At 35.0% G+C, this 24,488-nt stretch overlaps 1 protein-coding gene across 1 annotated transcript; it reads right to left on the reverse strand.

Moving 5' to 3' along the window:
* Positions 1-620: 620 nt before the first annotated feature.
* Positions 621-7,403, reverse strand: LOC149799688 (uncharacterized). The gene is made up of 2 exons (XM_089959047.1): positions 7,279-7,403; positions 621-4,902 (listed from the first exon to the last, which is right to left on the reverse strand). Exon 2 carries the CDS (start codon positions 4,653-4,655, stop codon positions 3,462-3,464), a length of 1,194 nt encoding a protein of 397 aa, XP_089815173.1. The 5' UTR covers positions 4,656-4,902; positions 7,279-7,403; the 3' UTR covers positions 621-3,461.
* Between the last annotated feature and the right edge of the window lie 17,085 nt (positions 7,404-24,488).

The following is a 24,488-nucleotide window of genomic DNA, read 5'->3' on the forward strand; positions in this document are numbered from 1 at the left end:
AAAGAAGATGATAAAAATATCAGTAATAAGAGCACGGAAACGAAGAGTTTTCAAAAGATAACGCGGTCCTGGAATATGAGAGACGCAGCATGCAAATAGTTCTTTAGATAACAATGGAGTTAAACTATCAATGGAATGCGAATTTATGTTTAACATGGAAAAAGAACGTAATACCAAAAATATCAAATATCGCAGTTAAACAATAAAATAGCACACATGATAAAGGGTGACATTGCATCAACAGTATACACAGAAGTCCTCGATGAGTAAGCAAACGCAAGAGGAATATTAAAACAGAACACTGAAAATCTGTTTCGTGTTTTCCGTTAATTGTCTCATTAATCTAACCGTTTCAATGCAGTTTATCTTCATACCTTTGGCCCCACTTCCATCATATCATATAGATTTACGAATATACAAAATTCATTGCACAGTTTTCCTTTTATCGTTTATTTCACAAGACATCTACCAAACAAATTACTTTTTATCTAAAGTGTATTTTCAAGGCCTATCTAGATGATTACACTTTATATTTAGCGATACAAACCAAATAATCGAAAAATTTCCTAGAATATATATTTGTGTGTAACGGTGGAAATCAAGAACGAGAAACAACAAACGATATTTTGTGATATTGTATAACAAAAATTAAAGATAGAAAGAAAGAATAAAAAAGGAACAGTACATATTAACATTTTCAAGCATTCTACACAAATATTCAATTTTTTTCAATGTATGCTAGTACTGAATATTCAGTTTAAAGAACTAGGAACAGTGTCCACAATTCCTAGTAAGTTTTCCTCATCTCGTGGGTACCAAATGGGTTGGACGTATTATTATACAGAATGTCACAATGTTCCAATAATTCATGCATATTCACACGTGAGTGAACCAGGGTATTTTCGTCTGGATAATGCGTTCTAAATTGTACTACAAAGGCTCAGAAAACAATGAGACACATGGGCGACTATAGATTCCGCCGGTTGTTCTTCCAGGCAACGATACCTTTTTTGGTCAATTAATAATGTCCACATACAATGTGTATTATATTTTGGAAGCACGAGTCCTATATCGACAATTCGTACAAGTGTCGCACAAGCAATGTCTCATGTTCTATTTTAAGACATTCAAGGCAAACAAACAAATCGACAGACGTGTGTTTACACTATTCTACAACTTGAATATTTGTTTATATCGTCCAAACACGATCAAGTTTTACTCTCTTCCATGGTCAAATAAGGAGATTTGCGTAACTCGCCCCCAGACGGCACATCACCCTGCTTGAAACTCCCGTCTAAAATGAGCATAGCCCAAAACAGTATAGCTCGAGCATTCTCACTAAAATTAGATTAGTCGCAGTGTGGTAAAACAACACTGAATGCACTTGTTTGCGATATCATTCAAGAAATCTGTTATATACATTTAAAAATATAGATTCATTACATAATTGCACACTAAGTATAACATGAACTGGAAAGCAAACACATAATTATGGTCCTTCACACACTGATACAAACTATTATTATCCTAACCCATTCAGGTAAATTGATATACGAGTTTCCCGGTAGCGACTGATATTTCTCGATGCAATGACAAATATTCAATGCCGACAAACATTCATCTTGTGGTTTTGCTATTTACTGTGCAAATATGGTATGCAGCAATATCAAATGAACCCTTGGCACTTTGACATTTCCGTTATTACGACATTTTGTTTTTAAAATAAGTAATAAATAAGAGTGGGAAGCAGCAAGCTTTGGAAAATTCAAGAAATAATGTATTTCCGGAGAATTCTAAGTATAAATGTAGCATTTGGAATTACGGTATTGTGAATTAAATCCTAAAAAATCTTAGAACTAAAGACACAATACCTTATTTAAATTTCAGAATAAACTTTAGAGGAAATAAAAATTAAATCCTGAAGGTGTTGATGTGCCTGTTGTGGCATGTGTCGTGGTGATGTACCAACAGTCTTTTGTTGGACCACAATGTTACACTCCAAGTATATATCCTTATTTGAAATTTCACTTTAAATTCAAGTCTTGGTTTCTAGTAATGCTATTTTTGAAGAGCACTTTGTATTTCAAGAGAAGAATTACTTGAATCAAATAATTTGAATAAATAAAATTCCAGCTCAAAATGAATTTCTAGATACAAAAATAATACAACTGACTCTGCCAAGATCTTGCAGCATGAATAAATAATTTTTCCAGTAACAAGACTATTTTTTCCTCTACTTGACCTCAGGTCACAATTAACATTTTCTATATAAAAAATAACTAATGGACAATAGCCTCTTGAAGGTTCATAATGTTTACAGGACAAATCCTTAGTTATAATTAGAAAGATAGTACTAAAATTAAGGTATAAAATGTGTAGTAAACAACAGGTAGACCCGGAAATTCATAGGTGCTTTCCAAAGTTTTAGACCCAGATTTAGATAAATATATTTGCTACAAGGCTAAAACCAATAATGCGGGTCAAGAAGAACATGAACTTGATTTTAGACAAGACCAAGTCCAAGCAAGACTCTCACATCATCAATAGCAACCCAGAAAAAATAACTAACAAATAATACAAATTAAATATACATCACAGCGTCACCATGAATCTTATTTACAAACTCCGTAATTATATTTTACAATAACATGTATTCTTCGATTCGCCGTACTGACTTTTCGTTAAAGATTGCCTGTCCCTTTGTATATTTCGAAGTATCCCTCAACTTTAAAATCGACATGCATTGTTTGTATAATTTACCGTTATATTTATAGTAAGGATTGTGAAGTTTATATTGTCAGTGCAATAATAATTTATCGGTGTGATAACTTTATTTTGTTATTTATTATTGAAACTGGGCACATTTTATTCAAGAATGAGATTAAAGTGGTACTAAGTAACCAATTGGCCATGCACTTTAACGTGTGTATGTCATGAAGAACAATAATGTGATATATTTTATGTTGGATTATATGAATTTATGCGACTGGCTCATTTGTAACAAGTGTTTAGCTTATGCATCCGTTCCGTTATTTAAGATAATAAGTCATGCATCGCTGAGCTACAAACAAACAGACACACAAACAACGTTTTTACCAGAAGTGGCTAGCCTTTCGTAAAAATGATCATCGCATTCCATGATGCGCAGCATTTCTTCACATTATCATACTTAATGTGAGCTTTTCTGCAATTGTATATTTCCAATATTTTGGTTATACGTGGTACTTTGGACAACAATATGCGTACTTTTAAAAATAAATTTGACACGCTGATCTACTTTTCTTGGTCGGCGACTCTTTCCATATTGCGATATTGTAGGCAATGCAAGCATTTACGGTTGTTCCCATTACATGCTAATCCTACTGAAAATGAGTGTTAATCTAATTTCTCCATATGTTATGCATTGCTTTTCAGAATACAACAAACTCTTTGTGGAATTTAGTTTGAGAGATTTTGTATCTTCAGTACTGCATAACAGTGATTTTCTTGAACTTTTCTTTGATCCAGCTGAATGTCAACTTTACTTTGCCACAAATCGTTTTGTAGATCCCATAGCAAGCACATCCAGAGACTGCATAATTAAAGGGCTCAAATATAAAATATATTAACATAAAATCTAGTAATATTTTCGCAATTAAACTCGGTGTTTGTCCACTAAATATGAGGTGAAATAGTCTATTTTTTGTGCGTTGCATATCTTGTGTACGATGTTCAAGCATACTGGCACTTTTTGTATTGTCATTGTCTTTGTTGCAAAGGTCAAGGAATTCACGTTCCCCAAATCGAAATAAAACTCCGAGGAAGCAACCTGTAGGAACAGAAATCAATGCCTTAAATCGTTCTCGCTGAAAATCGTCCTTTCTTATGATGCCATCATCTAGCGCTTTGCATAAGCCCTCGAGTTCATTCCAGAGAGTCATTATCCGATAAAGTGATGACAAGACATTTAAAAAATGAAGGTTCTTAGTACAGAAAGAATATACAATTACTTGAGCTATAATGTGTACAGTAACTGATCCTAAAATATTGATGAGACTTCTTCTTGTGAGTGTTTCGACCGTGTGCTTAATTTCCAAAGGGAGAGAACCAAGAGCTTTGTAACGGTAACGGAACTGACGTATTAGCCACCATATGTTCAGGTACTGAGAACAAAATTTATCAATGAAGTCTATCTGGAATTTGGCCATCACGCTGACGTTTTCCAGCTGTCGACAGAACGGTTTGCAAGTCAGGGCCCAGGTGACATAGTGTTCACAACTATTCCATGATAGATGATAGTTTGTTTCATCCAAACGACTGAAAGCACGGTATGTTGCTTCGTTTTTCTCCTCTTCCGTTCGAGGGTATCGGTCAGACATGATACAATACACACCAGACTCAAATGGGAAGGTTGCAGCAAAATCATTATCTTCGTAATATAGCCACTCTATCTGAATCTTGCCAGGATTTCCTACACTTTTAGAACCCGTCAGAATAGGATATATTGAGGTATAGTGGATGACGATGACACATTCGTCAGTGACCTTTAAGACAAGTAAATGATGGTAATATTTTCCACGCTTTCTATTTACAGCTATATGAATGCATCTTTCAACAAGGAAACGCCTCTTGAAATCATATAGATCATGTATACGTACTTCACGAATACCTTCCATTCTTTTAATATAATTCTATACTATAATTCTAAGCTATTGATTCTAACTATTACATCGTTTCCATCGAATATGAGGTTCTCATCTAAAAATATCTCAATCACCTTAATTTCCTGACTTCAGCATACAAAGAAAAGTGCAAAATCATCGGCATGGTGGAAAACCTACCATTTGTTCTAGCATTTTTCAAGGCATTAACATTGACTGTATACATGTACATGAACTTTCGTCAGAACAGCTCTCGTGGGACCTGAAGAAAGAAAAAAACACAATATATTAGTGTCATTTCACATAAGTTTTAATGTAATCATGCATACATACTTTAAATGTCGGTAGGATCCAGAGATAAGCGCTTTCTCTTTTGTCGATATACTGAAGTCGATGTATGTATGTATGTATGTATGTATGTATGTATGGTATGTATGTATGTATGTATGTCTACGTACAAGTACACGTTGCTGAATAGCTACATACGCCGAATTGTACTTAGAAACATGTAAAATGCTTGAACATATCTACACTGATCGACAGTTAGTGTATGCTTCCGATCGATGACAATTCTTGTATTGCTTTTCTTGATGAGATTATTGTATTTACCATGATTGTACTCCACACTAAGACGTGCTGACCCTAATGATGTGCTCGATGACAATTTTGGAATTCTGCACCTCTTTCTATCCACTTCCCCTATTGAACTCCAGGCTTGGACAAAATCTTCAGGTATTTTATTATATCGAAATTCAATTTGAACCTCTTCCGAATCTTGTTCAATCACGTCATACCTTTTTAAATAATTTTGCACGTATTTTGATATTCTCCCTATTGTCATGAATACTTTTGTGTCATCAGCAGATTTGGTACCTTCATTTAAAATCCTGTGAGACGTTTCTATTGCAGCAACTCTTACATTCTGCAATATGATCAGAAACAACTATTGTTTCAGTTTACAGACCTGGTCTAATTTTTGCAGTGTATCTGTCTCAACCGTGTCTATATGACCATTCATTCGTTGCAATTCTCCAGTCTTGGAGAGACTTTGCTATCTCTTTTTTTCTGCTGGTTGTCAATGGGTTTTATGCAATTTGACTTCTTCTCTAGCAAAATATGGAATAGCTCTTTTACAGCCTCTAAATTGTCCAATATTTGCTTAGGGCCATTCCTCTCTTTTATACATTTAGCTAGATCTTCGATATTAGCCAACTCTATGCAAGTTCTATGCACATTGATTGCACTTTTATAACAGCAACGTTCTTTGTGATGTGAGCAGAAATAAGTGAATCTTTTACTGTGGCATGAGCACCGATATATTCTATCGTCAGTTTCATTTGCATTCGGATTATCAGGCAATGTATTTATGCTGAAAATATGGTCATTGCTCATCTTAAAGTTTTATGACAATTGTAGCTAGTATCGCAATGGTATTATGTACGCTACTGAGATATGACGCCTACCGTCCTTTGAACACGGTTCACAATACACTGGATCATGTCTCCCAGGCCTTGGGACCCCGAGTGGCCGAGTGGTCTAAAGCGCTCTCCGCTACGGATCACTGCCATCTCACATCTGTCTGCCTGGGTTCGAGTCTAGGATTTAGCCAATGTGGGTATGTGAGAAAGCTTGCCAGTAGCTTCTCGTGGGTCGGTGGTTCTTCCTGGGGTTTTCCAGGGTTCTTCCTCCACCATTAATACTGGCCGCCATGCATAGCCTATCGTGTGCTGAAATATGGTGTTAAACCCCACAACAACAAAAGTCTCCTAGACCTCCCTGAAGTTAAAAGTGCCAGGACCGTTGAATTTATGGGAAGTTTGGCGGCCCAGTCATCTGGGGTTTGGTCAATAGCAGTGGCAGGTATCTCGCTTCTACAAACTGGACACGCAATTTTGTCTGACTGTGTGTCTTCCCTCCTAAGACTATGTATATATTTGCATATACACTTCTCACAAAATGTGTGTAAACACGTCAGCACTTTAGGCCACTCGTAAGTTTCTAAACAAATTGGACAATCTAACTGATTGTTTATCATGTGCTGAGTGTCTTCCATATTTGAAATCCCTGACTTCCTGGTTGCTATATAATGTTGAGACAAGGAAGAACTAGTTTTTAAAAGTCACATATTAAACTTCTCTGTTACTGTCTTGCCAAGTCTGTTGTATATGTCGTCTGTATTTAACAACTTTGTCACACTTCTAAATCGAATACAAAAACCTAGGTCTACGGTATCATCCGTACTAGGTCTACAAGTATTAGTCTGAAGTTAAATGCAAGTATTTAGATGCATTACACCTCTCACCTCTAGAATATCAGAGTATACAACTTCGTACCCTGTATACCGTAAGGTCATGTAAAACAGATATCGAAACACACCCTTGTCTCGTAAATGAGAACTATACTTAAACACTAAAATGGCATAACTTTAAAAATTCTTGCGAAGTGTACTCGAATAAACAAGGTTGTAATTTATACAATGCTTGTAGATACACTTGTTACAAACTGTGTTTAAACACGTACGTACGTTAGTTGGTTCTTAAGTTGATAAACAAATGGTCGTTCTGCCGAGCTTATTCTATTGCAAAAATCAATAACTTCTTGGTTGTCGTACACTGCTGAAAATAAAACAATTTCTCACCCTCACGTATTACACTGCTATATCCCTCATAGATAAAAACATCTCTATACATTTTCTCTCAGTGTTAACGTTGTGCCCATTCTAAGTATCATGCAAATTGCTCAGCCGTACCAGGCTATTCTTTAATGACTATGTATAGATATCAATTACACCCCTATTCTGTCAAAGGCATGCAAAACGTGGTATCTCTTATATATATATATATATATATATATATATATATATATATATATATATATATATATATATGCAATAAGGTCACGTGGTCAGCAACACACCTATCGAGACACGTTTGTCCCGTAGCTAAGAACTCAATCTAATCATTCTGATAAAGTGTAAGCAAATAAACACAGTTGTAAGTTATTGATTTTTAATTCAGCGTTGACAGCAAAGAAACAGAAACTGCACTGTTCTTGTGATATTTAATTTAAATATCGGCTTTGCGTTTGATGTAAACACATAAAGAACCGCATTTTGTAAACACATTTGCTGTTATTAATATGTATTGTTGCTGCTGAAGATGATGCCGCTATATTATTATTATTATTATTATTATTATTGTTATTATAGCATTTCTGCCGATGTTTAGGGACCAGCAATGTTGTTTATCGTGAGTCTGCGAATGCGTGTTTGTCAATCAATCTGTTCTCCGGTTAACCTTATTAAGAGCACAACATTCATGACTGGTTTGATGTTTGATAAACATAACTCTATAGCAATAATAATAATAATAATGAGTACTTTGTATAGCGCCTACTCTTTAGAAGCTCTAAGCGCTTTACAACATTAGACAACACCTGTAAGATAAAAAAACATATAATGATATGATTACAAAAACAAACACCATGAAATTAGAAAATATTAAACATGCTGAGAATATTTAAGATAGGAAACATTATTAAGTCTTTAAGTTTGTTCTTGCAGTCGAAATAAGTGAGTTTTGAGAGCCCTCTTGAATGTGATCATTGTGTCTTTGTGTCTAAGTTCAGTGGGCAATTAATTCCACGTTGCTGGGCCCTGGTAGGTCTCTTACCAAGGGTAGAAGAAATTGGGAAAACATTTTAAAAATTCAGATATTTTAAATGGACCATGACTTCTAATAATAGTAATAATGGATAAAATGATCACATCAATGAGGATAAAGTTGCCCATATAGATTATCATTTGTATTCTTCTTTAAATTTCCTATATAGGTTACCAGCATATAGCGACCACCTGCTGAATGCCTACAGTTATATTTCGGTACCTTGGTCCGTCGTGTATTATGTATTGCGACTAGGCATTCTGGAGGATGAACATCTACCTTATCACTTATCTAAACTAATCGACTGTTTTTTTCTAAAACATTATCTCACCCGACTAAAAATTACTCTGATACCTAAATTAGTGTATTGCTTTCTTTCACACTATCTTTATTCTGCCTGTCCAGCTATTAGAAGTCATTAAGTGGTTAATGGTTTGAGGTTTTGTAAGTACAATGTGGAAGTGAGTATGGAGGGTTTGCTGCAATGATATCTTCCCAAAGCTGACCAATAACTACTGGGTCATCACAAGTTTGAATATTATAAGTTTAAAGAAAGATGTAAGATCTATAAAGTATCTGCAGAGCCTAAGGACTCGAACAAATCGTGCACTGATTTTTATGATTTCCGCATTTTTTTACATTTTTTTTTTGCTATAATTTTATTGACAGTTATGAAATATAATCCGATTATTACATTATTATGATAAGCACACTTTATATTTCGCACATCATTAGACGTCATCTTCCTAAAATATGTGGGCAAAGGGAGTTAACCAATTAATCAGTTCGCAATTTTAATGATGTACTCTCACATTTATTTTCCAAAATGTTAAGTGCCCTTACCTGCCTTGTAATGTGCATAACACAATACTTGTAATTTTTCCACTGACCAGTGTTCTTCTCATTGTACGTTTCTTGTAATCCACAAAATAAGAGTAAGCGGGATTTAGGGCACGCAAATTACTTCACTGTTAATGGTAACAAACTTTTGAAAGATTCAAAGGTTGACAGGTTGTTGTTGTTGTAGGGTTTAACACCATTTTTAGCACACGATAGGCTATACAAGGCGGCCAGTATTACTGGTGGAGGAAGAACCATGGAAAACCTCCGAAAGAACCACCGACCCACTATAAGCTACTGGCAAGCTTTCTCACGTACCCACATTGGCCAAGCCGGAGACTCGAACCCATGCAGAGGTGGGACGGCACTGATGCGTAACAGTTAGCGCTTTAGACCACTCTGCCACTCGGAGCGCCTGGTTGAAAGGTTATCAGATGCTAAAAATTAAAACATGTATGATTTTACACACACACACACACACACACACACACACACAAATGTATATATACATGCGTGCAAATATTGTTGTTGTTATTACATTTTTTGCCATCTTAGTTCACTGTAAAGTTCGCAACGGTTGAAATAATACTTGTATTACTCCAAAATGTTTACCAGTTTGAAATTATTATGCATATTAACTCAGAGGATGGATATTGATGGATGGCATCTTTCTTTGCAGCAGTTTTGTGAGGGAACCCGATGTACAGATTAGGTACATGTACGAGTCATCCTATCAAAGTGTCATTTTACAAGTGGAAGAAATAAAATTTCCTTGTATGAAACATCAGATAACACATCGTTTTCGTCTTGGGATAACGTGTTGTTCGGTCACATAAATTGTACTTCTTGCGTGTGTTAAAGGGACTCGTCCTTTACGTATTATTTGTAACTATATTCGTTTAAAGTATACCTAAAGTATCAAATGCATCATAAGTAAACGTAGTCATATTTGGGTCAGTCATCTATGCGTAATAAAGACCTAAAATTTTCATTATGTGTAAAAAGAACAAAACCAATACACCAAAATTAAAAACAATAGCTGTCCCATCTTTACGCTGTTTCACCTGTTCATTAGCATACAGTATATTCAAATTTAAAAATAACAAATGAAAAATATAACTAAATTTACAATGGCAGCGTATTGAGTATGTACAAAATGTTATTTGAATAAAAACTTTAAATTAACCTTGGAGCGATAGATTTCTCAATCGAACCTTTGTTGTGATTCAGATTGAATGTGCGTAACAAATAAATCGTATAAACAGGAAACAATACACATCGAAATATAGAAGGATGATTCTTAGTAGCGGGGTAGAAGACAACAAAACAAAACTGAATTCTGTCACAGGATGAAGCCGGGTTGGGACTGGATTAGGGAAGACACCAAAAGCAACTGCGTTTACAAGATGTTTATTTATAAACGCAATTTAAATATTACAAATCTGACACCATTAAAAACAAAAAGATAAGGAAAATTATAAAGTTCCTAACATGGAACTATCATCAACAAATAACTCCAACGAGAGAAACAAAACTCCAACATTAATTTAACGAATGTAATTTCAAAACAAACGTGAAATCCTATCACTGATCAAAAAAATAAAAGGGACCTACACCTCAATATAAAGAGTCTTGAATGTATCGTTCAAATAACGATTTAGAAAAGAATGTAATTATGTATCGTTCAAATAACGATTTAGAAAAGAATGTAATTATGTATCGTTCAAATAACGATTTAGAAAAGAATGTAATTATGTATCGTTCAAATAACGATTCAGAAAAGAATGTAATTATGTATCGTTCAAATAACGATTCAGAAAAGAATGTAATTATGTATCGTTCAAATAACGATTCAGAAAAGAATGTAATTATGTATCGTTCAAATAACGATTTAGAAAAGAATGTAATTATGTAAGGTTCAAATAACGATTCAGAAAAGAATGTAATTATGTATCGTTCAAATAACGATTCAGAAAAGAATGTAATTATGTATCGTTCAAATAACGATTCAGAAAAGAATGTAATTATGTATCGTTCAAATAACGATTCAGAAAAGAATGTAATTATGTATCGTTCAAATAACGATTCAGAAAAGAATGTAATTATGTATCGTTCAAATAACGATTTAGAAAAGAATGTAATCATGAATCGTTAAAATAACGATTCAGAAAAGAATGTAATCATGTATCGTTCAAATAACGATTTAGAAAAGAATATAATTATGTATCGTTCAAATAACGATTCAGAAAAGAATGTAATTATGTATCGTTCAAATAACGATTTAGAAAAGAATCTAATCATGTATCGTTCAAATAACGATTCAGAAAAGAATGTAATTATGTATCGTTCAAATAACGATTCAGAAAAGAATGTAATTATGTATCGTTCAAATAACGATTCAGAAAAGAATGTAATTATGTATCGTTCAAATAACGATTCAGAAAAGAATGTAATTATGTATCGTTCAAATAACGATTCAGAAAAGAATGTAATTATGTGTCGTTCAAATAACGATTTAGAAAAGAATGTAATCATGAATCGTTAAAATAACGATTCAGAAAAGAATGTAATCATGTATCGTTCAAATAACGATTTAGAAAAGCAGTGTAAATTACTAACCTATCGTTCATAAAACGATATTGAAAAGCAGTGACAATTACGAACCTATCGATCGTAACCAGATATTGAAATAGGAATGAATGAAATGATGAACCTATCAATTGTTCACACAACGGCATTGCAATAGGAATGAATAACATTATAAACCCATCGATCTTTCACACAACGGCATTGCAATAGGAATGAACAACATTATAAACCCATCGATCGTTCACACAACGGCATTGCAATAGGAATGGACAACATTATAGACCTATCGATCGTTCATACAACGGCATTGCAATAGGAATTAACATAAACCTATCAATTGTTCATATAACGATATTTTCATATAACGATATGAATGAATAAAATGATTCGCCTATCGATCGTTCACATAACGATATAGCAATACGCGTAATTATTCGCCTATCGATCGTTCATATAACGATATAACAATATGTGTAATTATGAACGTATCGATCTTTCATATAACAATTTAATAGGGATGAATGACATGAACCTATCTATCGTTCATATAACGATAGTAATGAATGGAATGATGAACCTATCGATCGTTCATATAACGACATAGCAATAGGGATGAATGACATTATGAACCTATCGATCGTTTATATAACGATATAACAATAGGAATGAATGACATGAACCTATCGATCGTTCACACAACGACATAGCAATAGGGATGAATGACATTATCTTATCGATCGTTCATATAACGATAGTAATGAATGGAATGATGAACCTATCGGTCGTTCATATAACGACATAGCAATAGGGATGAATGACATTATGAACCTATCGATCGTTCATATAACGATATAACAATAGGAATGAATGACATGAACCTATCGATCGTTCACACAACGACATAGCAATAGGGATGAATGACATTATCTTATCGATCGTTCATATAACGATAGTAATGAATGGAATGATGAACCTATCGGTCGTTCATATAACGACATAGCAATAGGGATGAATGACATGAACCTATCTATCGTTCATATAACGATAGTAATGAATGGAATGATGAACCTATCGATCGTTCACATAACGACATAGCAATAGGGATGAATGACATTATGAACCTATCGATCGTTCATATAACGATATAACAATAGGAATGAATGACATGAACCTATCGATCGTTCACACAACGACATAGCAATAGGGATGAATGACATTATCTTATCGATCGTTCATATAACGATAGTAATGAATGGAATGATGAACCTATCGATCGTTCATATAACGACATAGCAATAGGGATGAATGACATTATGTACCTATCGATCGTTCATATAACGATATAACAATAGGAATGAATGACATAAATGCAGTTGTGGAAGTAACATGGAACACTACAACTATCGTGGCGCCCATTTGACGACCAAGATGTTAACTCCGGTTCCACGCGCTCTAGTAAATGGCCAGAGGAGCACCCCCGCATGGTCCGCTCCTCTCAGTCTGCTGAAAGATCCCTTACATCACAGACCCGTTGGTCGCTAAGACCTGGTCCATCGCACCGAGAAAACCAGTTCCCTCTTCCGATCCAACGTCACCAAACACAGCGCATACGTCACAGGAACCCCCACAGAGTTCTGTGACTCCACATCAAACAATGTACACGGCATGGCATTTAGGCAGCTCTACAGCTGGTGACTCCACATCAAACCATATACACGGCATGGCATTTAGGCAGCTCTACAGCTGGAGATTTGCTCCTGTAAAGGGGTGAGCGTCCTGACAAGACTTGGCGTAATATGATTCGTTTATCGAGAATTTGCACTGTAAGTACACTAGCTGTGACAGATGCGCATCTAGGTACTTAGTTTCCCCGCTGCAAGCCATTTGTTCGTGCAGCATGGTCTGAGTTTCGCTCAGGATTTCGAAATAACTAAGCCGAAAAAATATACCACCCTCGGGTGGCGCTGTACGCGGCAACGAAACCACAGTACATTTTTGACAACATATACATATTGATATTATTGATATAACTCCTACCCATTTCCGTGACAAATTCAAAGTATATGGACGTATGCCGAATAAAAGTCATTTAGACAGGATGTAGTAACGTAAGATAATAATAGACTGTGTTGTTACCAATCCATAATTGTTACAAGTGATTTGTGTGCACGAAGATTGTAAAGTTTTAGGCGACATGCCATTCCCCCTTTCAAAGGTTTATGCACGTGCATGTAGACATGCATACGCCGCTTTTTGGCTGAGGCGGCAATATTTTGACATTTTCACGGACCAAGGCCCTATATTACACCAATCTTCATCAGCATAGTGGCGACGAAGACACAACTAATTTTTTTTGATGGCTGTGGGGGTGGATGTCACGTGGGGGATTGAACATTTAAATCCCCATCTCTCTTATAGATTTCTCACGAATTTATTTATGAGTTAGAACTGTACTTGCTAATGAGAGTTTCCTGCTTTTGAATGGTCGATATTGACCACGCGACCACTCAAGAGGCATCTTGATATATAATAAAAAAATCTTGCGGTGGTAATTAGTCTTTCTAGTATCATTTAAAATTAAAGAAATAACGCAGCCTTGTAAACATAGTTGTTGTTAATGCTGTTGTTGTTATTATGTTGTTGTTCCTGCTCCTGTTGTTGTTGTTGTGGGGGGGGGATGGGGGGTGCGTGCGTGTGATTTGGACTTTTTAAAAAAATTAACACTTTTCAGTCATATCGCTACGATGTCGGCAGTGTTGCAGTTTATAGTGATGTCTAACACTGGGGCATCATGCCGCAGACATGTAGCATGATGTCCCACCCAGTCACATTATCCTGACACCAGGCCGACCAGTCCTAACACTAACCTCTTAATTCTGAGCGCCAAGCGAGGCAGCTGTTAGTACCATTTTGATAAGTCTTTGGTATGGCTCGGCCGGGGATCGAACCCACGACATCACGCATCCGAGGTGGACGCTCTAACCACGAGGCCACCGGAGCAGTCTGCTGTTGTAATAATAATAATAACAATAATAATAATAATAATAATAATAATAATAATAATAATAATAAATGTCTGAACCATCCATTAGTCGAATCTTAAGTACCATGAGGAATGGATTATATACAATGTCGGCATGTAAACATACGGCAATGACACAGAAACTCCAGTGACCTAGTGCATTTAACGTGAATATTGGCATAGAGATTTGATTAGATAAAATGCAGCCTTGTAAATTAGGTTGTTAATGCTGATTGTTTTGCTGCTATTATTATTATGTATCGTAGTAGTAGTAGTAGTAGTTACATTGTTTTGTTATTAGGCTAAAAGAGCACCGGGTATGATTCACACCCGGCTTGCTCCATTGACTTTTATATGCTCATGTAAGTACCCTGTCCAAGAGGTAGGGGTAAGGGTACTAATATTAGTATTATTATAATAATAGCTCCATTGCTACTTAGTGTATGATATTATGAAAACAAACGATGCAATACATGTTCTAATGTGTACCTGTCTGCTTAAATATACCTTTAAAAGCTTATAATTGCAGCCTGTTAAATATGCTTCGCCTGTCATATAAAATTCTTTTCATCAGTTGGTAGTTTTCTTCAATTATGAACAATACCTCGGCCATAAGAATATCTATGTTTGATAGTAGGTATAAAAAAAAGAAACAGATGTAGGCTGACAAAAATTTCCTAGTTATATATTTTTCTGGCTGATTATAAACGAAATAATTCGTTTTCTTCTTTCCCTTGAGGTTTCACCAAATATAATGTCTTGAACGTTTGACACTGTGGCAGATCAAATTAAATTGTTTTAAATCCATACTGCTGGTATTTGATTTGAATGCATCATAACCTAGCAAGGGTCCTTCTTGCATTCAGACGCCAGCTCTCTACTCTGGATGTTAATGTTAAATTTGTATAACGATTTTTCTATCTTTTGAACATGTTTGTATATTAAATTAGAGACATTCTAAATCCGTTGCTACCTATCACAGTGACGAGTTTAGCTTTGAGTATGGCGACATGCTGTGATAGGTATCTTATCATATAGTTATCGATGTAAAGGTGCATTTTCAAATACATGGTCTCCGTGTGAATAAATCTTTTTCTCAGACCAATAAATTAAACTCTTACCTTCATTAATGTGTTAAATTTGATAAAGTAGCTAGCCAAATAAATTATAGAGCTGACTTGCAGGACAAGACGAATGTGCTGTACTTGTTTTGTGTATTTATTTTTATAAAGTATGGAGTACATTACTCCATAAAAGTGTTGAACAATGCCATTTGTACATCACACATACAATTGTTTTTATATTGATTTTATATTTATTATTTTATATTTTATATATGTTGAGTCTCTACTTACATCTTTCCAAACTCGTGTAATTTTATTAATATTGTTCATCACAATCATTTCATTTCCTCGGTTGTAAAACTTAATTAAGCCCATGTAATTGACGCATTATTTGCATCGTTTGATTTTTGTATCGTTTTTTTTCTTTTCTTTATGACTTTTGAATATTGTATAACTATTGTTCCTTTAGATTCTACCATTTATTTTTGTAGAACACGTACAAAAATTAATTCTCATGATTGCAAAGTCTTCAAGACGTATTGCAAATTTCGCCAAATACAAATGTGTACATGTATCTGCATAATAAATACGCCATTTAATCTTTTATCCTTAACATTCTTAGATCATCATAAAATCGGCGTTATTGGCGCTTATATCAATAAATGCAATTGTAAAATCTAAATATTTTCGAAATAGTATGTGATATCTCGTTTCATATTTAAAATCGAAATATCAGCATTATCATTCTCTGTATGTTAATTTGTATCAGAAATAGCTTTGATTAAAATGTTGTCCCATCTAATCATATAAACCAATGCACATTGCCCCTTGATGCTAAGATTAATGTTGCCATGATAAACGCATTGAAATTTATACTTTTAGGTATTCATTGAATGATATAGCGTAGACAAACACAAATGCAATATCCGAATCTAGATTCTTTCATCGATTTGCTTGGTTATCTTTTGCTCGGTATATTCGCCAATTGTTCCAGTCATCCTTTATCTCGTGTTTTGAATGTATCCTGCTTGTTTCATTTCGGTTTTTGTTTGCATTTTTGTTCTAAGCTTATCATGGAAATCTCTATGTTCAATGGTACTTGTCATACGCACATAAATTTACAAAGTCAATTTCTTACATGGGGAAGACGCTTTCTATCTTCCAAGCTTCCGTTTAATTCCATTTGGTGCTTTTTCAGTACTTGAAGTGTAACATTTTGTGATCTAGCAGTAATGTTTCTAAACCATGATAGTGGAATGGTGAGACAGAATAAATTAGAAAGTTGGGATTTGAAATTAATCAGTGCATCGTATCTTTTATACTCTATGTGCTACATGTTTGCGAGTTCATACCTTAACTATCGTACTACATTGAAACGTACAAGTGTTCTGTTTCTATCACATCATCTCTACTGAATCGTTCAGGATCATCGTCTATACTCTGCCGTAATAACTAATGATACCATTGAATCTTATGCGTACGGAGCATAAACATGAAATTTTCAGTGGTGGTGAATTCCGAGTACGATACATAATCATGGCTGCACTTGATTGCGGTAGATTTGAACAACGTATTCCTTTTTGTAGATGTGATAGTCTATTAACAAGAATACGTAGCAACCAATTTATTTGGAAGGGTCTACTTGAATGTGTGAATGGGTGCGTATTTCAATACTTTACTGTACACTTGTGTGTGACATGATTTATGATCCCATACTATATAATATTTTCATTATCTATACCAGAAGGTTAAATCAACACAGCCGGGGGCTTGTTTGGGGTTTCTTTTTAACAACATAGTTCATCCTATAGCAACTCAATGTTTGCATTTGTGTATGCGTGCTATAAAGCATAGAGATTCACATGCAAATGAATTACAGCAGCAGGCAGTGTTGATAAGACTTGTGGTTTGAAACCTTGGAAAGAAACATCGTATAGTAAGACATTGCTCCATTTGTATCACAATGAATATTATGTGTGTTTTCCTGCTCCTTCTTGTTCACCGCTGCCTCAGTATCCTAGATGGTATGACATGCAGCGAAGTTGGGGCAGTCGAGTTACATCTAGAGGAAGAAAAAAAGAGAAACGTATTCTGCTGGAAAATTATATGGAAATTCTCATGCTAAAAGTCGCAAGTCTTACAAGAATAGTAGAACAAACCAGGGAAGGTAAGTATTAGTTATTATATATTTTAAACACAGCTGTAAAAACACTATTTTAAATAGGCGTATTCGCAAACTTCACCTACGACGATTATACATATGCGACAATACAGAATGCGCTAGTCTAGACTGACGTCATGTACCATACAGCTTCGATAATCACTGAAGCTGCTACATCTGGCAAACAGAAAACATAATTACACGGATATTATCTCCCAGGTTTAATGTGTTTCTCATTTCCATTACATCATACTTACATGACCTCATTTTGTATTATTTCCGACAAAGGGGCTTTTGTTGCTAACTGTTGGTACCAGAAGAAACTTGGAAAGAATTTAAAAGAAAAGTGTAAAATCTTGGACACACGGTAAATATTGCCATGTACAGGATCATAATTTATTTTATTTCCTGGTCAAGGCAGATATTCATGTTATATATACATGTCATACAATTCTTTATGAACTCCAATGTGTCACATCTGATTGATATTTCCAAAAAAATAATTGTTGTTTATTCATTTCGAATTCTTGCGTAGATTTCCGTCCTGATTCTAAATCTTTGATAGTTCCTTATCGATTCTATCCTACGTAACTCCGTCGTATTGAGCGGAACATGCGACGATAATAATGTAATGTTTCAATTAAAATATTTACGTCATTTCATTTTGCCTTTAATTCTGTATTGGGGTATATGTTCCATAAACTATACAGATTAGACAAATGAGCGTATCCAAATGACATTAACCTTTCTTTGTGCAAGAGGCTAAATCAGGTGTACGCTTGGTTTTTCTTTGTTTATTTTGTTACATTCTGGTTTTATTTACTGATCGTAATGTATAAAATATCTTAGGAATAAATGTTAACGCAATGGAATCAGAGAATTAGCAGAAATAAAAGGGCAATAATATAACATGCCCACTGTTTGAGGTCAACGTCAGATTTAGTGAGATACTGTTTGCGGCTGACACATAAACTAGTTAAGAAGAATCTGACCAGCTTAGACCCTTACACGATGAAATTCAGGATAATAACATGTCCTTGCGGTTAGTGCATGATCCACAATAATTCGTTACAGTGTGAAAACAGTCAGGATATTGTTATTAAACATTCTAGCTTTGAAAAAAACAAAACAATATGTATTGAAGAGTCCGTTTGGAGCCCTAATAACAACCATACCAGGTTATTTAAATGAGTTACATCGAGGCTGAATGCTATGTCTGGCACAATTGCGCCATTTTAGCCCAGATGTAAGATTGCCAATCAGCAGTGGGACATCATTTTGGCCACTGAATAATATAAACTTTGCATTTCCCATTGGTTTACCATATGAATAAGTTTTAATTAATGTGCTTGCGTATGTAATTTTCACTGATAATTAATGCTTCAAATTATCATTGTGATTAAATGTCACCATACCTAATGACAAATATATGCGAATGATAGCATCTATGTATCGATCGAATTACAAGGTAGATCTATATACTTTATTCTAGCTAGTGCTGACACTAATTTTGTGAGAAGTATGCTAGGTTTCTGTTGGAGAGTTTGCCAATTTGATTTGCTGTTAGCAAAAAAAAATGATTTACCGGGGAACCCATATAAACCACTAAGCTCGTATTAATTTATATTTTTCTTCTTTGCAGTCTCAAGACCTAGCTCGTATTAATTTATATTTTTCTTCTTTGCAGTCTCAAGACCTATCTCATTTCAAACAGCTGCCTTTATGGCCTATCAAGGCAAATCTTTACCTCGCTTCAACAGAATTGTCACAAATGAGGGGAATGGATATTCAGCAATCACTGGCATTTTTACAACTCCAATCAAAGGGGCATATTTTTTCACTTGGACTACTGCTTGCAGGTATGATGTCTCCAAGTCTGACCTGATTACCGGCATTGTAGTTAATGGGGAATACTAAGTCCATATATCGAATGCTCTTTCTCCTGGTTTCCAAATGGGAAACAACTCAGCCTTATTTAGTTTAAATGCGTCCAACACAGTATGGATAGGCGTTCAATCTGGAACTTGCGTTTTTTCTAATTCAGCCCAAGGCTGGTATTATCCAACCTTCTCCGGATTTATGCTACATTAATAAAACTTTTACATTTTGTTTTAATTTCAAAGACTAATTGAAATGTCCATGTGTAAAACTATCAAACTGAGCTGGACCATCGCTCAGAGAATATAAAGATAAGAAGAGAGACTTTAGAAACCTTCAAAAACTAGCTGTAGAAAAATATATGGGGGAGGTATATGAAGAAACTGAAAAAGCACATAAATGAGATGTAAGGCACTTTTGGAAAATAATCAATGTTAAGAGAGGGAACAATATAAATTTTTGTCAGACACTACCAACTGATGGAGTTTGTGTCCGTGATGATGATTACATCGCAAATGGCTTTGCCAGATACTATGAGAACATTCACACGCCAAATTCAAGCCATAGTTTTGACGGAAACTTTTATGAATTTATAGAGAGATAATTAATTCGGGGTCTACATGACGGAGAAAGCAATATCGAGACCTTACAGACCAGTATCAGTGTAAACGAAGTAAGAGAAATCATCAAAAGTCTAAATAAATCAAAAGCATCGGGCCATGATTAAATTTGCAAATGAACATTTGATCTATGGCAGCGACTACCTCATCGAGTGTATGACAATTTTATTTACTCGGATGAATGATCAATCTTACATACCTGTAGACTGCAAAACAAAGGGTTAGTAATACCACTGTACAAAGGTAACATAAAATCAAAGAACTCCCTCGAAAGGAGTTGCTGCCTGTTATCTACAAAACTTTTGAGAAAATTATTTATGAACGTTTGGTAACTTGGCTCCAAGATACTAATTCTAATATACCCAGTTCACAACAACATGGTTACCAAAACGGCTTAGGCTGAACATCAGCGACTTTTTGCTGTTGCAGTCTGTACAATATAATGTAAACATGGGTTCACGGGTTTTAGCTGCTTTTCTTGATACAAAAAAATAAGCATATGATACCGTGTGGCACAAATGATTCCTTTTTAAATTATTCATGTTGGGAATTACGGGTAAATCCCTTTTGATATTTTTTAACATGTATACAAAATTACAGAGCAAAGCTCTTGTCAATGGCCAATTTTCGGACTGGTTCTCAATTGGCCAAGGAGTGAGACAAGGGGGTGTTTTGTCAACCTTGATGAACACAATATCTATAAATGACTTGCTGCTACAGTTAGAAAATAGTGGATTTGGAGCAAAGATTGGAGCCTTAGCTGTGGGAAATCCAACCCTAGCTGATGACATTTCACTTTTGGCTATATATCCTAGCAATCTACAAAAGCTGTTGGATATAGCATACGCTTACAGTAATAAGTGGCGATTCGAGCTTGGTCACAAAGTCATACATTATCATTTTCGGTCCCCAATACAAGAGTTATGTCAATATGAAATGGTATCTTGGGCCGTCATGTTTGCCGGTTACTGATTCGGCAACACACCTTGGACACTGGATTAACTCAAAGCTGACGTAGCATGACGCAACACATGATGTATGCAAGAAAGAAAAAATATCTTTTCACGGTTTGTTTGGTATTGGCATTAAACCGAATGGTTTAAATCCTTTGGTTGCTGCAAATTTAATCACAAAGGGAATTTTTCCTTCAATGTTTTATGGAAGTGAATTATGGTGTAACATTTCAAAAAGTGACCTCTCTTCAATGGACAAAAATCTGAGGTATTTTGCCAAATATTTACAAGGCTTCCCAACACATATAAGATCAGATATCGCCCTAGGAATGCTAGGATGGACATCAGCACAGTCCGAAACTGATAGAAGAAAACTAATGTTTTTACACAGATTGAGTTTGATGCCTAATAACGTACATGCTAAACGTGTGTTTAACGTTGCGTTATTTCACTTCATTCTGAGCGGATGCATGTCAAGCTACGGGTTAATTCCAAATTTATATTATACATTAAAGAAGTTTGACTTGCTCGAATATCTAATTGATTATTTGCATCATTCCGAAATTCCAGATAAACAAAATTGGAAAGAAATTGTAAGGTCAAAAATTGCTGGTCTTGAAAATAGCCTCTGGAGAGTTAGTATGTCTAATCAAGCAGACACTTGATATATTCTCTTCGATACACAAATACTTACGACCTGCCTCAGTGTGGCAGTCGGCTAAAACCAGACAGCACACTAAGGTATTTACATATGTAGCTAAAGTATGGGATGCTGTTCCTCAAACACAGCTCGATATGTGTATTATATGTGGGAATGTTTATACAGACTTGATACTTCATTGTTGTGTTGCTTGTCCTTATATGTCGAATTTCAGAAATTCGTTCTGGGATTTCCTTACTGATAAATTTCCACTGAGCCTGCACATTACGTTATATAATGCAGAATATGAGCTGCAACTATAATATCTTCTAGGTAAAGGGTTACCAGCAGGTGTAATCGACAAGGAAAACTCCAAGCTATTCGCCCTGTATGCAGAATACTTTGTCATGCAGTCTGCAGCTATCTTCTGCAAATAAGGTACTGAAACTTGCAACTTATGCAGTTGAAGAACACTTCATTGATTGATATACTGTAAGAATTTGTATTCTAATATTCAATTGTTTTTATAAAACAATAATGCTTATTAATTGATTGTATTCAGATGATTTATTGTTATATCATGCAATCTTCTATGGAAGGAAATAAAGATGATGACGATGATAACATTAAAAATCAGAACATGCTATAATTATATATGTATTTGTCTTGTTCTTTCACTTAATTAAATAAGGAGTTTGTTTTAATAAGACACATTTACAACAGACACTGAAGATTACAAGGCATTGTAATAAATTAATCAATGGCATTGCCATAAAATGTGTTATATCAACCTGTCTCAGTCATGTCACCATGACATAATCATTCCAAGTAAATCTCATTACTTTGATGTTCAAAGAGAGATCCAAAGTTCAACTCAAAGGACAAAACTCACAAGTCCCAAAAGTAATGTGCTTGTATGTGGGGATGGGAATGGAAGGGATAATGACGTAAATGGTTTGGTCATAGGTATCATTGGTGACATAGACAGGAGACGTGCAGTGTGTGTTACAAAAAGCTGTCGTAAATTAGGCAATAAACTAATCACTTTTATTGCATGTCTTACCCTCTGACTCAGAGTGGCCGAGTGGTCTAAAGCGCTCTCCGTTACGGATCACTGCCATCTCACCTCTGTCTGCGTAGGTTCGAGTCTCGGATTCGGCTAATGTGGGTATGTGAGAAAGCTTGCCAGTAGCTTCTCGAGGGTCGGTGGTTCTTTCTGGGGATTTCCCAGGTTCTTCCTCCACCATTAATACTGGCCGCCATGTATAGCCTATCGTGTGCTGAAGAATGGCGTTAAACCCTACAACAACAACAACAACAACAACGACAACGACGACTCAGAAATGTGATTCTTAACACATTTAACCATCTCTAGTATTGTCACCACATCAAATGTGAAAAATGTGTTTTTTCTTGAATTTTCCTATAATACATGCATTATTTAAATTAATTTGAGTAGTTTGTTCCTTAAAACATGGCTAATTATAAAAAGACTATATCCTATCTAATAGCATGACGTTATATGACATAGGTCTGAATATCTGTCAAATATTGAATAAATAATGGAGCATTAAATATATCAAACATTCTATCACATAACACGGATAACGAACAAAAAATGCAATTTTACATTTCGCATACCTCTACAGCTGAACATTGCTCCGTTAAGGCTATGATTGTATATATTTCTCACCACACGATACCTGGTTTGGTTGAGCAGCGGCCGTTGTATTGTAACATATTTTGCCTCGAAGGCTTTTAGTTTATTCAGGAGTCGTCCGTAAATGTTACTGGTATATATATATATATATATATATATATATATATATATATATATATATATATATATATATATATACATATATTTCTCAACAAACAATCAATAGCTGTTTCTGATGGGTAGGGCCTGGTGTAAAATATTTTACATTACAGAAATTTTGCTGGTCAGGAAGCAATCCATAAAGTGGACAGCTTCTAAAAGAAATTCGATGTGTTGTAATAATAATAATAATAATACAGTCATACTTGACCCATGGTTATGGTGAAATCCACGGCTTAAGGTAATAGGTTTCTCATTGAAAGTACTTTGCTCGTACAGCAAGCACTAGATAACCCGAACTCAATATCTCGCATTCTCTATAGACGTAAAGAAGACCACTCTCGGGTAAAGCTGTACGCAGGAACGAAACCCGAGTACATTTTCGTTCATGAATAATGGATAAACATTAACCACACACAATTCTATGACAGTGGGTATATTTGATACATGGGAAAATTAGTTTCAAGGGATATCGCCACAGAAGAGATATCAATTCTTCATGCCCTAATACAGTTTTATATCTCATTACCGGATACATAATAAATATTAATAAAGTCAAGGTCGAGCTTGATAAATTTGACTGAAAATTGTCCCCCTCTG

This window comes from Sinohyriopsis cumingii, chromosome 5, assembly GCF_028554795.1.
Source record: "Sinohyriopsis cumingii isolate HCF-2022 chromosome 5, ASM2855479v2, whole genome shotgun sequence".
NCBI classification, from domain to species: Eukaryota; Metazoa; Mollusca; class Bivalvia; order Unionida; family Unionidae; genus Sinohyriopsis; species Sinohyriopsis cumingii.

Excerpts from the sequence above, each read along its gene's own strand:
- LOC149799688 (XM_089959047.1), bottom strand. The coding sequence starts at position 4,655 with ATGGAAGGTATTCGTGAAGTACGTATACATGATCTATATGATTTCAAG.